Here is a 21,786-nt window from a genome sequence, read left to right as displayed (position 1 = left end):
CTCCACTACCAATGTCCTTTATACAAACTGTATTTCTGTGTCCGCCGTCCTCTCTAACTGTGCTCTGCGGAGTAGCCGCTGCATTAACCTCCCAGTCACCTCCCAGGCTCATCTCTTTCATTGGCCCTTCACTTTAATGGCCCTAGTGAGGTTTTGCCTTGAGCACAGATGGTGAACAACATGAAACTATGGGGACCATCCAGGCTTAGGGCCAACTGCTGCTCTTTGTGTGGGCAGGTAAACTGTTTGGAGAGGGATGTGGATGACAACAGGCCAGGCGTGATGAACACAATAATCTCTGATGGCCGGATCATTGAATAAAGATGTTAGTTTTAGTCTCGCCTCTTGTGGAAAACAATTGGTTTTGAAAGAAGGAAAAAAGAAAAAAACCTAATCGGCAAGAGAGCTTGTGATTTCAGCTGAAGCGGTTGGCAGTGTTTTATTCTGCAATTTGTATTGTGGTCAGGTATGGGAAAAGGGGCTGAAATGGATTTGATTACTTGTGCTTTTAGAAGTGATGAAATTCACCACCCCTTCTATGAATGGAAGTTACTGTGACATTCGGTTTTCCTTCGTTTTCTGCTCTCTTTTGGAAACACCGGGACATACTGTAGTTTATCTGAACCCTGTTTGGGTTGTGCTATGATTGCAGCTCCACCAACGGTAAATGAAACCATGAGATCAAGATAGGGGTGGAACAATCCATTGATCTGGACTGATAAGATGAGCATTTATTTTAAATTGGGCATGGGTGTACCTTATTTCTAAACAGTGCAAGCATCCGAGCGCCAGGCAGAAAGACAGATAGCACAGAGGTAATCGATTAATAACTATTTATTTACGTTAATGTCTGGAAGAGAGACAAATAACAAACCTGTCAAATCACATTTGAGATACATTTATATAAATGTAACCCCTTTTTTAAATGTCTCATATTGATTGCAGACCCCTGAAGTAATTCAATAAAAGTTGTATCGGTGCAGACTTTGTGATATCTGCAAATAATGTATCATTGAACAAGCAATCAACATCATTTTGTGATGACACTTGTGATTCAAAACCTAATCGTAGGTTAAAATATATGTCAGGTTCCCTTCAAAGAGGTTGTAAATATTTTTGTTTTGTGGCTCACAGAAAGAAGAAATCACACGGGGAGAATCTGAAGTGAAGTGCAAGTTGTTTGAGGAGAAAATCTATTGAGCTTTATGTATAAACAGTGCAGAGTAGCCAACCTCCCCAGCTCCTAATGAATGCTTGACTGAGTGGAGCAATTACAGAGGACAGCTCCATTAAGCCATTTACATTTGCTCAAAGTTAGATTGACTTTAATTTGCTCTATTTGGAAAGCCTGAGAAAAATAAGGCATGTTTGTTTTTGAAATAGGCAGCTGCATTCAGATTTACAGAACATTTTAAATTGTCTGTGGTGTCAACATGTTGTCTAGTGTTCGTGACGCTGAATTCTAAACAGGCTGCTAATAGTTGACAAACTCATGGTGTATTTCACATGTCAAACCCATGACGACGCTTTAATCCCCTGAACATAATGCTATTTACAATATTAGAAACCATTAAAGCACAGGTATACGTTACATATAACAGTTTTCATTGGGAATACTTTCTTGCTGTTGATGCCAAGGTTTTTGGATGACCCTCAGTAATCAGTATTTTTCTTTTGAAAGTTGTAGATTCTTCCCTTCAAATTTAAGTTTGTTTTTCATGTTTTCAGCTGCAAAAACAAAATTCTGCTCACCTCCATCATATTGAGGTCATGGCAGAAGTTTCAGCAGCAAACATCCGAACACATCGGAGAATAAAACGATCTGCATGGCTAGACTGAGAGTGAGGAGATGTGTTTGGATCAACTAGGAATCCAAACAATTATGTATATATCATGCAGGTATGCTTAAATAAAACATCTGCGCCAAAAATGTATCTGCATTTTTGCATTAATGTGACGCAGTTAGATTGATATTAACTTCCCCTTCATTTGTTTCCGGATGTGAATTGACCCGCCTCCTTCACATTGTGCTGAACATGCAAAACCGCCAAGGTCACAGATACAAAGCCAGTCTTACAGCGGAAACACTGTTTGATTATATTCTTGTTCTAGTACTGCACAGCCAAATAATAAAAGCATTTAAAAGGTATTCTGAAGGGTTAGTTATAGAAAGATGTTTGAAAAAGCAACTTTGTTGATGTTTGGATATCTGTCTGAGCTTTACAGAGGAGCTACGAGGCCTACGCAGAAAAAGGTGAATGCAAATATCCAGAAGAGCTTAACTGATTTTTATAGATTTCTTATTCAATAAATGTATACAAATGCAACCTTTTTAGGCTACTTAATATCCCAACAAACCTTCTGTTCTATTTTCAGTATAGATTTCCGCTTGAACCATAAACAGTTAACATTTTTCCCTGGGGTTCAAATACAATCATTGGAATACATTTTAATTTCTAACAACATACGCTCCTGTTCAACTAAATACAGATGTTTTTTCGGCATGACCAGACTTGACCAGAGCTTTAGGTGACATCCTTACGATAAACTGAAACCAAGGCTTTGGAAAACGGCAGTAGAGGATTAAAATAAATGATTCTTTCTTTATTTCAATTGAATTGAGAATGATTAATGTGATGGAAAATAGTGTCCCCATGCTACACCACCTGCAGACTTTGACTGCTAGCCATCGTCTTCATGTTAACCTCACAATTCAGTGTATCTTTTTCTCTCTGCTTACTCAAACTTTGTGTCAAGGCTGCTGAAGTTGGAGATAAATGCCTGTCAGAACACATATAATGAGGTGGCAGGGGTTGCAGGAGTTGATCTGATTTAATTACTGTGTGTAGGAAGTGTCAAGTCAAGTGCTACCTGAATGCTTCTGAGGCATGCGACAGATTGGTGAAGGCATTATGATGAAAGTATAGAAATGCTGACATTATAATGAAGCGCGTTATAGTACACAGCTGTTTGCAGCACACTCAGTCCCTCAGGATGTGCCTGCTCCCCTCTTATAAACCTCCAGCTCTGCTGTTTATGCTATTGTGCATAACCTCGCTCAGATGATCCCATCAAGAATGAATACAAAGTGCTTTCGCATTAAAAATGGACTTGTACATTCTTTTAGAGGAGATAAAAAACATTTCCAAAGGCGGCATATTTATGACTCAGATAAGTGATATATAATATTCCTTGAAGTTCCATTATCTATTGTTATACTTCAGTCATATCTCCTTAAAAAACAGCTCCAAAATACAGCCCCATTGTACAAAACACATTCAGAGCTGTTTGATATATGCAGCAAAAAAAAGGTTGTCTCCATTTCACACATGGGCAGAGATGGGCGAATTTATTCAGTGCTTTTAGGAACATGATGTTCTGCACTGATAGGGGCTTGTGGACTATATTTTGCTCAGCCGAGGTGATTAAAAGCACTTTAGAGACATGAGAATTACTGCTTATTCCTCTTAGCCTAATGCTCAGCCAAGAAAATGATCTACCTACGTCTTTTTTCTCTCTCCCTCTTTCCTTGACTTATGTACTAAGGTGTGTTTATCTCCTACTTTTCTGTAATTTCCGAGGAACTCCCTTGTTAAGTTCTCCCCAAATGTATCTATTATTCCTATTTTTGAGCTCTTTTACCATCGGGGAGGGACGCATCATACTGCAAAGACTTTAAAGCGTTGCCAGTGGAAGGAGGGCATTGAAGCAGACGGAGGACGGTGCATTAAAGACTTTAGAAGTGCTTGGGATAAATAATCATATTTCTATGCACCCACGATGCTGGAAAAGCACCATCTGGGACAGGCCATGGATTTGCATTACAATATAAATGGGAAGTTGCTGGAGCTGAAAGGGTGATGTGAAGTCATTCAGCCAGCCCCCTCACTCTCTGACAGGTCGCATCCCCCCACCCCCCACCCCCCACAGCAGGCAGGCGCAAGGCACTTTGTTGGCGCACGGTACGCTGACGTACTTTTGTCGCTCGACTGCCCCCCCACCCCTCCTTAAACCTCGTCTTTTTTTAACACGTGAGCTCGTCTTCTTTGAAATGCCACATCTCCACACACGGAGCAGCAGCCGATAGCGTATGCACCCAGTGGCTTCTCTTTCAGATGTGATCTTCAGTGAACCCTCAGAGCTCTGTTCACATACGAGTAGGAGCACAGGAGACAAGGAGACGAGCAAAGAGGAGGTGGTGTGAGAGGAGGAGCTGGTGGCATATTGCTACTAAATAAAACTTTATATAATACGCAATATACATAACCTGCTATACTCTCCAAATTAGTCTACTCGGCTCAAGCACATTATCAACCTTTTTTTCGACTTTTCATTTAATTGCAACATGCAAATGTGTTTTCCCCATATTCCATTTTAAAAGCTAAGGGCACAGGTAATTTATTCTTGTTTTATTACAGGTTGTGTTTTTTTTTTTCAATCTTTTTAAGCCAGAGGGTTCATTTCCATTTTTTCATGGATGAACCTCACAGGTTGAAGCTCCTGATTCTGACAGCACATAAACAGATTTTGAATACTTCATGGAAGTTGGCACCACTTTGCATGACAGAGCAACGTTGGCAGCAGAGAGCTGCAGATAAGCATCGTGTTCGAATGACTGACTCCGCTGTAGTCTGACTGTGAGGATGCACTGAGCCTGCTGAAATGGTCTCTAAGTGGTATACTGTGTTTACCGTTGCCCCATAAGAGCTCTAACCAAGTGATTATGTTTATGGGATGAGCTTGTTGATTTTGACACATTACGATTGTTCAGTTTTTCCCATAGTGGTTGTTTCTTTTGCTTGTCTGATATACTATTCAAGCAATTTGATTTAGGCCCTAGCCTTTGTCATGAAACTTTAAACACGACACTTGCTGTAGCACACTTTTTGACAACGTACAAGACCCTTCTGTTTCTCTCTTATGTATTCATATAAACACATCTCTCACCAGCTTCCACAATATAAATATGCATGACAAAACTACATGACATGAAAGGAAGAACATAATGCCGAGGACTTTCTCACTTCTCAAACTCAACACCGGGCACACGACATACACCAAGTGTTTTCACTTTATAAAGCTCAGGTCGCCCAATAACAGATTACCACTAAACTGGAGAGAATAAATGTTTTTAATTTGATTTCTGTAACGTTTGAGCCATAAGCAAGAACTGCAAGCCTTCTTGAAAATTACACCACAAAAAGTGACGCATAGAGGTGATAAAAAAGGAATATAAACTCAATAATGAGGCAAAACTATAACTGAGCAGATGCTTGTGGGACACTAATGTGAGACAGTCAGTGTTTCCCACCAGGCACTGATTTATTTCCCTCACAATGGAGGAAAAACATTGCACTTTTTGGATTTGTTCAGTTGCATGACTCCAGCCTTTTATATATACAGTATATGAAAAAAATAACTTTTATTCTTTTGTTAATGAGTACAGTTTAATTAGAGAGTTTGCTTTTTTACGTCTGTTTGGCTTCTTTGGCTTATTTCTATCACCATTTAGTGCTTCTACCTTTATATTGCTTTCCCCTCTGTCTTTAAACTGCAAACACATGAGACATTTTCTATCTCTTCAATATATATTTGAATATCTTACCTTCCCTCATGAGGCGACACAATTGTTTAAAATTGCTTGCTAGGACTTTGCAATGGCTGCTACAACCTTTTTAAATATGAATTTGTTTATACGGAGTGTCTATTTGCACCCGGGTGAAAATAGACACATGGCAGCTATTCGGCTATTTACACCCACCCCCAAAGATACGTAAACATCGTCACTTCATGCCGTAAAGCGAGACGCCTACGCTCAAAAGGGGGATTCACGATGATCCAGAATCGCGCAATATCTTTAATAATGATACAACTATAAAAGGTAAGATACATTAAACACAAAATATACCCTTTCCAACAAAGTATGTTTTCTCACTGTTTGTATAATTCAAATGAAATGGTCCAATTAGCAGACTTCTTCTAAGATTAGCTAACGCTTAAGATAAGATGTGCCTTTATACATCCACCATAGGGGAATTAAAATGTGACGCAACAGCACAAGGGAATGAAGTTATACCATAAATACCTCGACATCCAAAACAGTATCTAATGTGTAGCCCAGGTGCAAATAGCACTGTTAGCTGCGTCTGCGTTATTTACACAGTATACCCATCTGATTCAGTTTAACGCAAGCATGCTTTGACTGATAAAACACTCTTAAAGCACTTTTTTATTCCTTAAACTCATTAAAAAAAATTGTGATTTAGTCTGGAAAATAAATAAGTATAACAATTCATGTTGAATCAGATGTGACTCGAGGAAATATAACTTCTAGTGATCCTCCTTTTGATCCTCGGCATGTTTCTCTAAGGAAACGGAAAAGGACAGCATTTCGGATCATAAATGAAACTGAATAGTGCAGCATTGAGCTTGGGTACAGAGGTGATGTCGGAGATTTCAAATCTATCCGCTTTGTCCGTCTGCAGCTGAGGAGACCTTTCAGTCGACTATCACATTGTTTTCTGCTGTGAATCCCACAAAGTTCTCCCATCCAAAAGAAAAAGGCTGGATGATAGCAGCCTTTGTTAAATGTGGCTTTGAAATATCACACACTAATCGATGCCATTTCAGAACTGTGCAGTTCCTGTTAAGTTTGAATATAATTTTATAAACCTTGCATGCAGAGATAATACTCATTAAAACACACCCGCTCAACAGTGAAGGGTAATATATGCATTCACTATTCTCTACAAAGATGAAAAAATAAAATTACAAGGATGGACGAAGAAGGCCGCTGAAAAATCCCATAAATGAAAGCACAGTTATTGTATCGGCTTTCAGAACATTAAAAGAACAGACCAGCCTTGCTTTGTCCTTTCTTTCTGCTCTGGCTAATTTTCCATAATGTCTGCACTGATAGTAGAATTGCTGACAACTCCAGCTGCTTTGTTTTTTTTAGCCTCCATCTATCCCAGGTACATTATTTTTCTCTGGTTGCAGTTACTTTGAACATTAAGAAGACTTTCAAACACTTCACATTCATTTTGAAATTTTTTCCTGATCAAAAGGATGAAACAAGCAAAATCCCAGTCAGCGCATGCAAGCTGCTGTTTGAGATTTGTGTGTGTATGTGTGTATGATAAGACATTTCCCGAGCATCAACAAAACTATAGCTGAAATGAAAACACATTCAAGCCACTATCAATGTGGCGTGTTGTTGTTAAGATAAGATTGAAAGCTGCTTCCTTAAAAATACACACACTCTCTATATAGACCTACTGGATATTATCATACATGGATACATTATATGAATTAATTAGCTAAGAACCTTTCTCAGCATGCTTAAGTTTTCTAGTCTTCACTTTTTCCTCCCTTGAGTTATCGGGTTAATCTGGACCGCTGCTCGCTACTGAGCTTTAGATTTTGTGTCAGCTCAGCTGATGCTATTCTCAGAGCGGTATTAATTGTTCGCTCGCTCTTTGATTTGCCTCATTTAAAAGGTCTTTGGTTAATTTAATGGATCGCAGAGTGAGCTTTTTAAAGTACTGCTGTTAAAAAAATGCAGACAGTAATCATACATCATTAATCTAAAAATACTTCTTAACAGGAGTTGCTTTTCGTGAAGTCAGTACTGCTCCAGGGTGACTTCATGCAAGCAGTACAAGCCGACTGGGGGTCAAGCAAAGTAAAAAAAAAAAGAAGAATTTTAATTTTATTCATGACTGAGTCCTCTACATTACATTGTAAGATCAACTTGTGCAACAAACACATCTGATAGTCTGCGATATTGCACTCAGGAATTTATTTTAATTGGTTGAAAGAGTTATCAGTTGAAAACTGCACATTCAAATGTCACTTCATTTTTAAATTGGGGTCTATTTTCTTTTGAAATAGTTACCCTTTTTTATTTTTTATCAACAAGCAATTGAATGCATTTTCACTGTAAACATAAAAGCAGGAGTAAGGGAGAACTGAGTTCATTTTTATATCCATTTATTTATCCCAAGTTATATAAAAGTTTTGCAATTACAATAATATTACATTATTGCAATATTCAACAAAATTATCGCAAGCTTCTCTCATATTGTGCATGCCTTAATTACAGGTTACATTCTGAACGGTATTCTATTAACTCTGCGTTAGTTCGCTCATACTTCTTGTTAAGGCATCAAGACTTTGCTTTAATGCAATGTCTTTCCTCTGTCCTTGCAGGTTTAATGTTTTTCAGGTGATCAAGTTAGGGGTGAATCTTTGGATATGTCTAGATTCCTGGGTCTGTTCCAGAAAACTGTTGATTACAGATTTAGGTTGAACTGTCTTCCTGATATAAGGCTGCGGCCCGAGCTTCTGACCTTTTTAGGGAGCTGATATTTGCAGCAACAAGCAACATCTTCCTGCAACACCTCACTTTAACGAAGAAAGTTATTCGTCTTTGCTGGGACTTATTTGTGTCAGACGCAAAATAAATATTACTCTAGTTAGTAAAACATTATTGGTTTTCATAAAAAAACGCATATGTGAAACAAAGGCAGTATACCCTGCCGCACAGCAAGATAACAGTAGTGGTAATAATAATACAACGGCTCATAACGGTGAACATAAACAGGCACTACGGGGAGAATTTATTACTTCCTCTCTGTTTATCTGCTGCTGTCCCGGCGAGGAAGTTACTCACCACTTCTATGTTAAAACGTCACTGTGTGGTGGGACAGAAACTTCCCAATACATTACATTACATGTCACTTGTTAGACGTTTTTATCCAAAGCGACTTACATACTCAATACTGCCCCACAGGACCAATTTGGGGTGAAGTGTCTTGCCCAGGGACACAATGACATGCTGACTGCAGTGGGGTTTGAACCTGTGACCCCGTGATCCGAACACCAACGCACAACCCACTGCACCACACGCCTTCCACAATATCAATCATTTTACTCAAACAGGCAGTTACTTTCATGATCAAACCCAGTCTATGGTTCAAACTGAAATACAGAGTGATTGGTTTTCATTCAAAAAGTCCTTTCTCCACTTTGAAGTTTGTTTCCTTCTTAAGATGCTGTCCGTATTAAGTATGTTTGAGTTTAGAGTAACAGTGGACTGAATAATACCTTAAAAAGTAGTTTGAAGGAGGAAAGCCCAAAGCTGTGCTCTCTCTGTAGAAGTGAAGTGGAATTGCGCATAGTGTACTCATGGTTTAACTGTGTGTGTGTGTGTGTGTGTGTGTGTGTGTGTGTGTGTGTGTGTGTGTGTGTGTGTGTGTGTGTGTGTGTGTGTGTGTGTGTGTGTGTGTGTGTTGAGACCTGCTGCACTCATAAATCAATGTTGTGATTTATTTAGAGACATGGCCAGCTCCCTCTCAGTGAAACCCCTCTATCTCTCCGAGTCCGCGGGTGAAGACGGCACACATGAACAACACCAGCCGAGGCTTTCGTTATCAGCCGAATCATCACAGGAGCCCCTACANAGGATCCAAGCCCCCCGACCACCCCAACCCACGGAAAATCGGCTTTAAATTTAGGAATAACAGATGATTTTAGCAGTCAGAACAACTAAAGCAGCAGTGACACTGCTGCTTTAGTTGTTCTGACTGCTAAAATCATCTGTTATTCCTAAATTTAAAGCCGATTTTCCGTGGGTTGGGGTGGTCGGGGGGCTTGGATCCTTGTCACCTTTTTCATACCTGATGAGTTTGCATCCCTGCTGTCTACCTGACTGTCTGTTTGTTTTTGTAATTTGTTTCTTCATCTGTTAATTCCCCTTTTCTTTATTTCTTTCTCTCTTTAGGTGAAGTTAAATCTGTCTTCAAAGAGAAGACAGAGGCGGAGATCAAGGGCTACATACGCCAGAAACTCTCCAACTCGGCGAAGATCCTCAAAAGGAAAACATTTTTAAAAAATCAATTTGTTCGGCCACGTTAGGCCATTATGTTTTTTCACGCAATATTGTATGTTCGGTAGTATAAACTAAAAATGTTAATACATGTAAATACATGTTGAGTCCATGTATTATTTGTATTTGCCTCAGTCCATTATTTTTATTTGATATAGCCTACCATTGTACATTCTACAGTATCTACAGTTTGATACAGGTGTTACACAAATACAAGAACATATGTATTTACCATGGTAATTGTTATGTTGCCAGGGGTAGTGGGTTATCAAGCCCTCCAACAGCCATATGAAATGTTACCATAGTACTCGTAACATAGTACCATGGTATATTTACCACGGTACATGTACCACAGTATTTTTTGACAGATAGTACCATGGTATATTTTATAGTACCATGGTATTTGTTCCATAGCACATATAGTAATGTANCACACACACACACACACACACACACACACACACACACACACACACACACACACACACAGTGAGTTTACCCAAAAGATATAAAAAATAACCTGATAATAGTTGATAATGTCGTACAACTGACCTGGAAACCTTTCACTCCCTGGGATCCAGCGTTGCCCACTGGTCCAATTCCTCCCTGTTGGACACAGATATAGTCATGTCATGAAACCATGAAGAGCTTACAGTAGGTGGAGGGCAGCATGCTATGCAGTGCCGTGTTCGAGAGAAGTGTAATTCCCATGTTGTTTTATCTCATTTTTTCTTCGCCACAGGGCTGGATGTGAAAAACAATGACCTCCCTGTTTATAAATTCCTCTTTTATGAATACCTGCTCTCATCACTGGCCCTTCATTACTAACTTAGCAAGCGACTGTATCAGCTGCAGTGGAATATCTTTAACCCTGAAGGGCAGTAGTTTATTATCCTGCATTTTTCTACTTGTATTTTAGCTGTATGCTGCTATGCATTGTGGTCTAAGATAGATGCTCTTTATATTCATGCTGGTTATTAGCACAGCGCACGTCAAAATGTTGGAAAGTCTATAAATGGGTTGAATTCAGCAGACCATCTGTGCAGCAGCAAGTCTAATGAATTGGCTCCCAAATGAAGCAAATTATTATTTATAAATTCCATGAAGTAGATGCTTATGAATTACTTCTAGCTAAATAAGCAGTGCAGCAATTTGACCACATATACAACTTAGTCTGTAGTGTGGACATTAACTTACAGCCACTCCTCTGGCTCCTGATAACCCCCTCTCTCCTGGGATGCCGATGTCACCCTAAAGGAGAGGACAGATGGTGAGGAAGGTTTAGAGTCCAGACGCAACATAGTGGGGTTAAGTGACATGTCAAAGAAACTGTGACCTGATAATACCCCCCCCAAAGAAACCCATCAGATACATACAGGAATACCTGGCTCTCCAGAGGGTCCCGTCTCACCGCCTTTTCCTGAGTCACCCTGATTTCAAAGAAGGGAGAACATTAAAGTCGTCCTGCATGGTCCTCTAGTCAGTTTACACTCTTGTTTCTACTTTGTTGTAATACTCACAACTCCTCCTTTAGACCCCTTTGTTCCAGCCCTTCCTTGAAGACCCTGTAACAGAAGAATCAAACCGCTACTTAGACTGGAGAATGTTTTTCAACTATTCTCTTTATTGTAATTCATCAGGGAACATCCAAGTCTATTTCAAAATGCTCACAGGAAGTCCATTTGGTCCTTTTTCTCCAACAACCCCATGGCGACCAGCATCACCCTATCAGCACAAAAACATTGACATCAGTTTCAATCACACAATCAATTTATTTGGATTTTCAACAAAGCCTAAAGAAAACAGAACGAAATTGGTGCAACTTACCTTCTCGCCATCTAATCCTTGAGAACCATCTTTGCCATCTCTGCCAGGAATACCCTGTAGAAAACATCAAATATGATCCTCATGTTACTGAGAGGTGGTGTGTATTAGAAATGTATAATTCATAGACAGATATACAACACTCACAGGCTCTCCTTTGGGTCCGGATCCTCCAGGGCCTCCTTTGGGACCAATTTTACCCTGTTGAAAGATACATTAACGTGTCATGTATACTTCTTTGTATATACTTGTGAAGCTTAATTAAAGTCTTCTTCTTACAATTCCTCCTTTGGGTCCTCTGAATCCCTGAGGTCCGCTTTCTCCGACGTCACCCTGGAGACATCAGATGAAACACAAACAGCTATTCATTGATGGGACCAGCCGTGTATCCTGGCTGTTAATTACCACCAAAGACTTTTTTTTTTTTGCAGATGTGGTACAAACAAGGAGAGACTCACTGTCTTTCCAATGACGCCGACAATGCCGTGTTTTCCTCTGAAACCAGGCAGGCCCTAGAGACAAAGAGAGGTCAAAGGAATCCAACTGTAAGTACACATATTTTAGGTGGCTGCATTGTGACTGATAAGAAGCTGAATAAGGTGGTCATTCTAAAAAAATAACTTACTCTGCCTCCTACAGATCCCATTATGCCTTGTAAACCTCTGAGACCACGTGGACCCTGAAACACAACATCAGAGGCATTTTAAAACATCATAAACAACTCAGATTGTGTCTCAAAACTTCCTGGGTAAGCTGTACTAAATATACTGATGGACCAAACTTCTTTGTGGGCAATGCATGAAAAATCTTGTGAATAATCTTTATGTAACTCACCTGCAGACCCACGGTGCCATGAATACCTGGTGGGCCGGATGGTCCAGCGTCACCCTAGAGACAGAGGAAGAAAGTTAGGATAAGTTGTTCAGTAACTAGAAGGGCACTCGGTGAGCGAAGACCTTTGCCAAGCCCATGCCCTATATGTTAATGTTAACTAAAGTTAAACATGATTTCTGTAACTACGCCATGATTAGGATCGATGCAAACACCTTCCACCATGTTTAATTCAAGCTAACAGTTTTTTCCTCAAACCAAATCGGACCGAAAAACTGACCTCCTCAGCTGATGTAGAAAAAACAATGAAAAACAATACTGTGCACACGGCTGGTTCTATTTTATAACCTATATTACTGATAGCAGACAACATATATATATATTTGTTGCATAATGAACTCACCTTCTCTCCATTTTTCCCAAACTCTCCCTTGTCCCCTTTGTGCCCTGTGTGACCCTATAAGAGCAGAATAGAATACAGACATGATGAGTGTAAAAGAAGACATGTGTTGTGAGACTGCAAGGTGACAACGATCAAACAACAACCATGACAGAAAGTGGATTACCTTGAATCCTGGCATACCAGAAGGACCAGAGGGACCAGAGGGGCAGATAGCAGGACACTGCAGAGGACAGAGAAGACACATTGAGCAACTCATCGTATGCTTCTTCAGCTTGCTCTCATTATGATGCTCTCACAGGTGCGTGATTGAAAACTTACCAGAAGGTCCCCGCTAAGATCCTGAAGAGTACCAGGAAGACCCTGAAGAGAGGGAGGATTAACAACACACATTAACATTTGAAACATTTTGACACATCCCTGCCTCTGTGAAGAACAGACATTCATTCCAAATTGGGAAAATCTTGTGTAACAGCAAACAGCAGATTATCAGACTCAATGATCACATAGTACCAGCAGCACCAGTGATTCATGATAGCTGCACTTACTGGTGGTCCATCAGGACCAGATGGTCCGGGAAGACCTGGAAGACCCTCGGGACCCTGAGAATCAGATAGATAGCACCAAGATGAGTTGATAGAGAACTTTCATCTTTTCATTTATCAAAGTCTCAGCTGAGCAAGGTCATCTGGTCTCAGTTATAACAATCAGTTGCACTTTGAGAGTGACACTTTGCCATCCACCTAAACAGGTGACAATTGAACTCCTTTTCTACAATTAAAAAGTGGTAAAGTTTCTCTGTGCTCTCCTTAAATCTGAGTTTATAACTTGTACCTCTGAGCAGTTTAGTGACACTGCAACTTGTAATGGTATGCAAATTGAAAACCTCAAGCACACTGACAGCAGACTTTTCAGGGAAGTAGGATATATCTTGTTAGTAAAGCTTTTAAATCAAAAATATGTGCATATTGATTCTGAATTCCTCAACAGGGGAGACAAAGTCACAGTATAATGTTTAACAAGGCTGTTGTGTGGAAAAACACACACCAGACACAAATTATTATTCCAAGCAAGTCTTTACATCTTTGGAGGGGAACTCTAACTTCTTAAATTACAAATCACATTATAAAAAGGTGGTAAATATTTGTTGTATCTCTGTATAGTATAGTACCCGTTTGGGGACTGTATTTCTAATGCTAACCCAGACTTAAAGATGAATTCTGACCCAGACAATAAAATCATTTCACACTATTGCAAATAATACTTTCGCATCTACGGAAATTGAGCAAGTATAAGCATTTATTGATCAAAATAAAGTATGATCCAGTCGAGCCGAGCCAAATAATACTAAATTGTCCTTCCTCTTCAGTGGTTTATCTTATTTTCTCGTTATGTTATTTAGTCATTTAGGGCAATGTTTAGCTGAGATAAAAATAAAAAAAACACCTGGATCTCAATCACTATCACATCTACTGTTTTTACAGTGGAGGATTGTGTATGTTTATTGCTGCACATTTTCACCTAAATTAAGTTTTCTGTAGCAAATCAGGTATCGAATTATATATGCATTAATAATATATAACTCAAATTATTTTTCCATCTCATTGAAAAGGATGTGACTCCTCCAGGAAGTGTAATTGTAGAGGTCAGACAGATACTCACCGCTGAACCGTAGGGTCCGACTCCGCCTGACAACCCGTTGGTTCCAGGAAGTCCCTGAAAACAAAAGACACCGTGTTGGCATGACATCAAAGTATACGATGTATCACACAATCAGAGTGACTATTTTGTAATAGTATAAGAATACTTTTTCAGGATGCAAAGAAGCTATTGTTTTATATAAAGACGATACAAATACATCACAATCTCCATCTTTCTGCACATAGGAGTGATATAAAGAGAGAGTAATGTGTACTCACTGCAGCGCCTGGTCTCCCTCTGCCCTACGGAAGACACAGGAAGGCAAATTAAGTCACAAACACCAAGGGGATGATTAGATTTACTCACAGCATCAATATCCACCACGTGATGAGTTGCCGCATTGAATCCGCTTTGAAGGTTACCTCAGGTTATTGCTGTGAGCTAGATATACACTTTTACAGTCCAGTTAGATCAGAGCAAACTGCAGATTATATATAATGTGTCCTTGTGATGACCGTGGTGTCATTTGGAGTTGAACTTGTTGATAACCTGTGTCTCTACTCACCCTGTAGACAAAGGTTTGTTTATAATATTTGGTTAAATCTGAATTTTCCCCACCAATATCTGAGCAAACTGTATTTAAAGAGATCTGCGAGATGTGCGTTGTTGCCCCTCCAATCCTGTGTGAACCCAGTCCATTTCCCTTATGGCCTGAACTGCAGCAAACATTTATTTGGAAATTGGTAATATAGAAAAAATGGTAGGCCATTGTAGTGGTTGATCTATTAATGTGTAAATAATTTATTTCCCTGTAGATACAATGTTGTTGTTGTTGTTGTTGTTATGCCCCTACCGATATTAGGCCCTTGCCTGCAGCTCACTGATTATCTAAACCTATTTGCAACACTGGCACACACACATTTTCCACTATGCATCAAACATGCTACTGATTCCAACACCACAGTACAAATATTATTGTCAGCTTACAATCTGTTCTAAAATGGTTTCATTTTATGAAATGTAGCTGTTTTTTTCTAATATTCATATGAAGTGTCTCCCTTTTGTTACGGCCAAGTGGTTGTAACAAAGCCTCGCCATGTGCTGCAGGTCGGTGCAGGTGTTGGTGGTTTGGCTGATAAGTTGAAGTGTTGCAGCTGTGTGCTGGTTCAGCTGCACTCTTTGTTTCCAGAGCTGCTATTCTTGGGTCTGGTTGACTTTTTTTTGGAAGATTCACCATAAGTTTTTTGAAGGAAGTGGTTTCTGACCTGGGCTCAGATTGTTGTGTGCTATTCAGACGGTAAGTGTCAATTGTATATCATTCGGGGGCTACATGAACCTCGTTTATATCAGGCCTGATTTTACAGGGGCAGAATTGGTCTTAGAAAGAAATGATCGTGTTGTTTATTACTACTATCATCATAGTTAACACCACACACATTAAATGTTGTTCTTTGTTCACATCCAACAATTGTGTGCGTGGTTTAATGGTTTTTAATCTGTTGTATACCGGAGTTTGGATGACATAGAGGGTGAGCTTTGTTAAACATCCTAAAACATTAGCAGGCACTCTTATTTGAAATAAATATAATATGGTCACTGTAACTATGTTACACATCAGAGGAATTAAGGAGCAACTGCTGAGAATCTCTGTGATGTTTATTAGGTGATGCATAGTATGTGGGGTACTTACAGGAGCTCCAGTTGGCCCGGGAGGTCCAGCGTCACCCTGGAGAGAACAAGGCAAAATCTCACAATTAACCTCTCGGACACAATCAAACCAAAAAGGAACCTTGAAATGTATAACTCTTTGAACATAACGCTGATCCATGTGTGGATGTAACATTAAATTAAATATATATTTTAGGCAAAGAGTAGCCTATGTGGAGACATGTTTTGCTTTGTACAATTAAAACTATAGTTGACGGATTAAACGGTTGACGGTTTTGCACGATTTCAGCCTACCAATCGGGGCTTTCATTTAACGGCATTATTTAGTTTTTGTCAGGGTTTTTTCTATGAGGCTTAGCGTATGCTAGGCGTGTGTTGTGCCTGACATAACTACTAGTTCCACCTAAAGACACAATAAGAGAAAAGGAGTTGTTGCATTATATTACGCTATCTTGTGTTCTATAAAAGACCTTAACATAGGTTTAAAGTCAGTCAGCGCTGGAAAACGTGTAATATCAAATGGCGTTTTGCCAATAAATTAATAAAGGTAATAATCAATTAATGAAAAATTGGAAGCTTGGACTTCTGCTATAGCTCATAAATAAGTGGAAGATCACAAATATTTGGCAAATATTGCAATCAATTAAAACATAATTTGTCTTTCTCTTAAAGAAACCTCTCCTTACACATTAAGTTATCAGGCAATCTCCAAGTATTTTGGCTCGGATACTTGTTCGGTGTACATCTTCTTCTTTCCTTTCCTAATTTCAGGTAATGTTCCATAAATTATTTCGGTCAGTAAAAACAAACGACTCCTACAAAATCGTTCCTAGAAAAAACTATTACATTGTGGTTTTGTGTGAGCCCCTTATTCTCCAGACTAACCCCCCCATTACCATTTATCTTCCTTCTGTATCTCTTTGCTTACCTCCTTCACAGCTGTATTTGTGCTGTCTCAGAAGTGAGAGGGCAAAAGAAAACAGTCCTAACGCAGTGCTGTTATTCTTTCTCTGCATTCCTCAGTGTGCAAACTAGACAACAAAGTACACTGAGGCACACAAATTACAAACAAATGGATGTGAGGTAGCCTGAAGTGACCTGGAATACATGACCTAATCTGAATTGTGATGAGAAAATGAACAGTCATTGTTGTTAGCTGATTACTGCTTAGCACCAGCTTATGCTCCGTCTCAAACAACTCTTTCACTGTGATCCTGCACCATGACCCAGCCGTGACACTGCAGTAATCTGAGTAATTACGGACACTGGTTGACGCCAGTTTCCTCATTAGGTTGGATAATTAGTTGAGAAGCCAGGGGCGTTATCTGTCTTGACAGTGAGTTTTCAGCTTTACAGCAGAAGTCCCTCAATATTTATACTTGTATAACTTAATGTTTTATGTGAGAAATAAAAGTCCTGTTGGTGCACTTTCACCTTCACTCAGCGTCGGAGCAGCAGATCTTCCCCTACAGTCTCACAGGTTGGTGGGAAACATTTGGCATTCCAGGCCGGATTAGGGAAGCAGCAAGGAATAAATCTGATTCTGATCCCTCATTAAAAATAATCCCACCAGGAGGGAGAACCGTCTCGACAAATCAGTGCTGAAACACTGGTCTTGTCCCTGTTAGACCCCCCCCTATAAACAGCTTCATACAGCAGCATCAAATACACATGTTTCTGCACACATGTATCTTACTCGTGGCTGACTTCAACTGGTTGATTGGCAGGCTAAAGTGGATAAGCTCTTAAAAACTAAATTGGGTGCAACTTTAGGTGTATCCTCGGCAAGATCAAAAGACTGAACACACTTACTGCTTCCCCATGGGGTCCATCCTTCCCAGCAGGGCCATCAGGACCTGTCAAACCCTGAAGAGCAAGCAAATATCTCTGTAAACATCACTGCCTCGTGCTCTACTCGTGTTATTTTAAACATCAATCGATAGTCATTTCACTTTAGTAACAGAGACTAGTAGGCATTTCATCCTTAAATGGACTGACATGGACAAAAGGTGGTGTGTTGGTAGTATAAGGGCTGTCTGTGTGTTTGTGTGAATTAAACACTTACATCCACTCCTGGTAGTCCTGGCAGGCCTGGTTTTCCTGCTTCCCCTGATATTGCTGCTTTCCCTTTGGGACCCTACACAGATATGGATTTAAAGATTAGTGCACAAGAAATCAGTTATCCAGCCAACTGAACAATTGGGCTTTTATTTTTATTAATATGAATAACATGAAATGCTCCCTTAAAAGAAAAAGCACTTTATGAGAGTGTTTCCTTATCAGAATAAAGATTAAAGGATTGAAGGTTTGGAGAAATGTGTGGGTTTTTTGGCTACATAAAGGGACTGTACAGAAAATTGTCAGGGGGGAGAAGGACTCAGAAAAGGGGGAGGGCATTGTAATTATACCTGTCAGAGGGCAGGGTAGTAGTGGGAGAGCAGTGGGGAATAGTGTTTTTCTTATTTTTTCTTGTACTTTTTTTTTCTGGATTTCATTATTTCTATTGTATATTATATTTTCATAGAATACACACCTTCCCGTTGGGCCCTGGTTCATTGCAATGCACTTTGCTATGTGTGAAAGACAACAGTCTGTATCAGGGTTTTATTAATGTGTACACTGCTGGTGAAGGTTGTTTTCTTTTCTTTTTTAAACTTGGCACACTGATACAGGTTGCACTTATTAAACACTGTTATATTTCTAAGTCAAGAGGATTGTTCAACTAAAATATAAATAGCGTTATGCGGTTGACATTACTTTAATTATTTAAATTCAGTAACTAAATAAAACTGACTTGACTAGTTGGTTAAACTTACGGCTTTCCCCGGCAGTCCAGCAGGTCCATCTTTGCCCTGTTAATGAAAAAGGAAAGAATATTTAGTATAGCCTGACAAAATGTGCATTATATTCATTCATTCATCCAAATACTTCCAGAGACGACAGTGTTCAACTGTAAAGACAGAGTTTTCTGGATAAAATCCCTCAATAGCTTTAGTGTTATACCAACAACAGAACCTAAAGCAGTGAGCCCAAGTAAAAAGGATATGCTGTTTAGCTTCTGCAGCGACTGGGGGAAGAACAAACACCACTAAACCGCTCACATGATGAAGGCTTCAGTTTGGTTTGTGCAGGGGGCTGAGGAGCGGGGAGGAGGTGTGAGGAGAAACTCTAGAGGGTCTCACCGGGTTGGGGAATGTATGAATGGGCCCTCTGTGTGCCCAAACTTTAGAGCAGTCACAAAAATAATCACAACTAAAGACTTCCTGAAAAGGCTATACAATATATACAATGTCGCTCTTCATTTAACAGAAAAAGTTTGTCAAAAATCAAAGATATAAATGTCAAGGACATAAAGGGTTTACCTTGTTAACAAAGTTTTCTTTTCACTTGGCTAACCCATAATTACATTTCCTTTCGTCACCTAAATTGTTAACCATATACCAACACCCTCTATAACAGCTAACTTTGTTTAACAGTAATATCCCTTGCATTTCATTTGATTGTTACTGTATTGTCGGCATTAATTGACAAGACAATTTTGACTACAGAAATCAAGCTCACTGATATGATACTGTCTGAGTTAATATGGCCAAATAAAGAAGAAGCAAAGCCATCCCCTTTATGATTACAATCTAAGCTGTTTTTCAATTCCTTTCAACCATACATGTTGATTCAGTTGACACACTTAAACCCTGCCTACCTGTTATGCATGGTTATGATTTAATGCGTGTAGGAGGGGCTTTGGGGGAGGAGTCAATGAGATAAAAAGTAACATCTAGAGACATTTCAGCCACATTTATGCACAATGAAAACACTTGGTCTCCAGTAGTAACTGGGGGGATTGTTCTTAATACTACAAGACAAAGATGTGAAGCCACTGAGCACAACTCAGTGCAAACTGTAACTTTAGAGACTGTGGCGCAGATTTACAAATACTTTTAAAACGTTTTGATATGTAACTCGACATCCAATATTTTCATAAAATAAGACCAAGTTAATTCATCACAAAATAAAACCCCCACTTAAAAGAGTTGATACACATTTGTTTGATCTACTCACAGGAGTTGGTTTAATTTCAATGAAGCAGACATTATAAGAAGGCACATTCATTTAAAGTAAACATAAGCTTTTGCAATCAAGTCAACTCACATCGGTGCCATCCTTTCCGTCCGGCCCTGGGGTTCCTTGTGGCCCGGTGGCTCCTCTGGGGCCCGGTCTCTGCAAGAAAACAATTTATCAAAATCATGCATCCTCTCCATGTCAAAAATACTGTATAAATGACATGGGTTAGTGGTGGTGTGACATAACATAGAGAAGATGAGGAATTTTTGGTGTACTTTCGCATCAACCATGATAATAAAATGTGTTAATATTTCTAAAAAAGTAACTAGAGATCTTCAATTCAATGCAAACCATGCCAAGTGTACCTAAGCTTTACATCTCTACTTATCCACTAAAAGAAGGCTACAGTACATTTCTAATACTACTTTTTGATGATGATTAAAATAAATCAGTAATAATTGTCATCCAAACAAAATAAACTTGTTATTTTTTGCTGAGGTCCTTCCGATTGAGCCCCTGCTTCAGGGAGCCGGAGTGAACAGAGGTGGCATTGTGCGCAGGGGCACTGATCTCCAATTCGTGCATTCCACAGGTTCAGAGGAAAAAATAACCCCAACTTCACCAAACAGTGCGAAAGTTACAGCCACCCTGCACACAATTAGGCTGATATGGGAGAGAGAAAGATAGGCCTGCAAAACCTGAGAGACAAAATACCACTAACATCCACTCAAAGATAATTGTACAAGAGTAGCTACTAAATATCAGAGCAAGCATCAGGTTTTATGTTGGAAAGTATCAAGCATGCAGGTCAAGGCTTGAACAGCTGTAAAAGAGAGCGACTGTCATCACCATCAACACATGAATTATCAATATATGGGCCCACAGGTGACAGTTCTGCAAGTTAATGAACATTAAACGGTACCAGCATAAGCAAACATCACCATTAAGATAAGATGCAGCCAGCTAAATGAAGGGATGCAATCCTTACCTGGGCTGAGGATGATGATAAAAGCTGGCACAGTAAGAGCACCCAAAGCGCAGAGAACACCGCCATGGCTCCTCAATAAACCCGAGATTATGCGGAAAAGGTCAAATCCCCGGTAACCGTTCCTCTCTCTCCCCCCGTGTGACGGCACGGATCCTCTCTTTACCTCGCGGTGCAAAGCTCCTGAATGGCTTCCTCCTTGCGTCCAGATAAACCCGAGCCTCCAGCCGAAGGGGCTGAACTCAATGTGGAGCACTGACTGCACACAGGGGTGAGGGGGTGAAGAGGTGAGGAGGAGAGTGAGGGAGACACACAGCTCAGGAAAAACAAATTTCGGGCACCTAGAAAGTGGGCTGAGCTAAACATGTTAGAAATATGCAGGGGTCCATGCTTTGACCAATTAGAAAGTGCCAAAACCTCAGAATTAGAATTCGTTAGGGGTACTGTGTGGATTCAAGGAGTTAAAGGGCTACTCCCATAATGAAA

At 39.7% G+C, this 21,786-nt stretch overlaps 1 protein-coding gene across 1 annotated transcript; it reads right to left on the bottom strand.

Annotated features, from left to right (window-relative positions):
- Window positions 1-2,736: 2,736 nt before the first annotated feature.
- Window positions 2,737-21,645, bottom strand: col9a3 (collagen, type IX, alpha 3). The gene is made up of 24 exons (XM_010778457.1): window positions 21,304-21,645; window positions 20,403-20,471; window positions 19,070-19,105; window positions 18,319-18,390; window positions 18,066-18,119; window positions 16,276-16,311; window positions 14,864-14,887; window positions 14,607-14,660; window positions 13,493-13,546; window positions 13,266-13,307; window positions 13,111-13,167; window positions 12,948-13,001; window positions 12,548-12,601; window positions 12,339-12,392; window positions 12,172-12,225; window positions 11,993-12,046; window positions 11,861-11,914; window positions 11,717-11,770; window positions 11,561-11,614; window positions 11,410-11,454; window positions 11,266-11,319; window positions 11,087-11,140; window positions 10,442-10,495; window positions 2,737-2,781 (listed from the first exon to the last, which is right to left on the bottom strand). Exons 1-24 carry the CDS (start codon window positions 21,367-21,369, stop codon window positions 2,737-2,739), a joined length of 1,248 nt encoding a protein of 415 aa, XP_010776759.1. The 5' UTR covers window positions 21,370-21,645.
- Between the last annotated feature and the right edge of the window lie 141 nt (window positions 21,646-21,786).

The sequence above is a fragment of the Notothenia coriiceps genome, unplaced genomic scaffold (assembly GCF_000735185.1).
Source record: "Notothenia coriiceps isolate Sejong01 unplaced genomic scaffold, NC01 NC01_scaffold00019001, whole genome shotgun sequence".
In the NCBI taxonomy this organism is placed as follows: Eukaryota; Metazoa; Chordata; class Actinopteri; order Perciformes; family Nototheniidae; genus Notothenia; species Notothenia coriiceps.
This window is presented reverse-complemented; position numbering and strand designations above follow the sequence as displayed.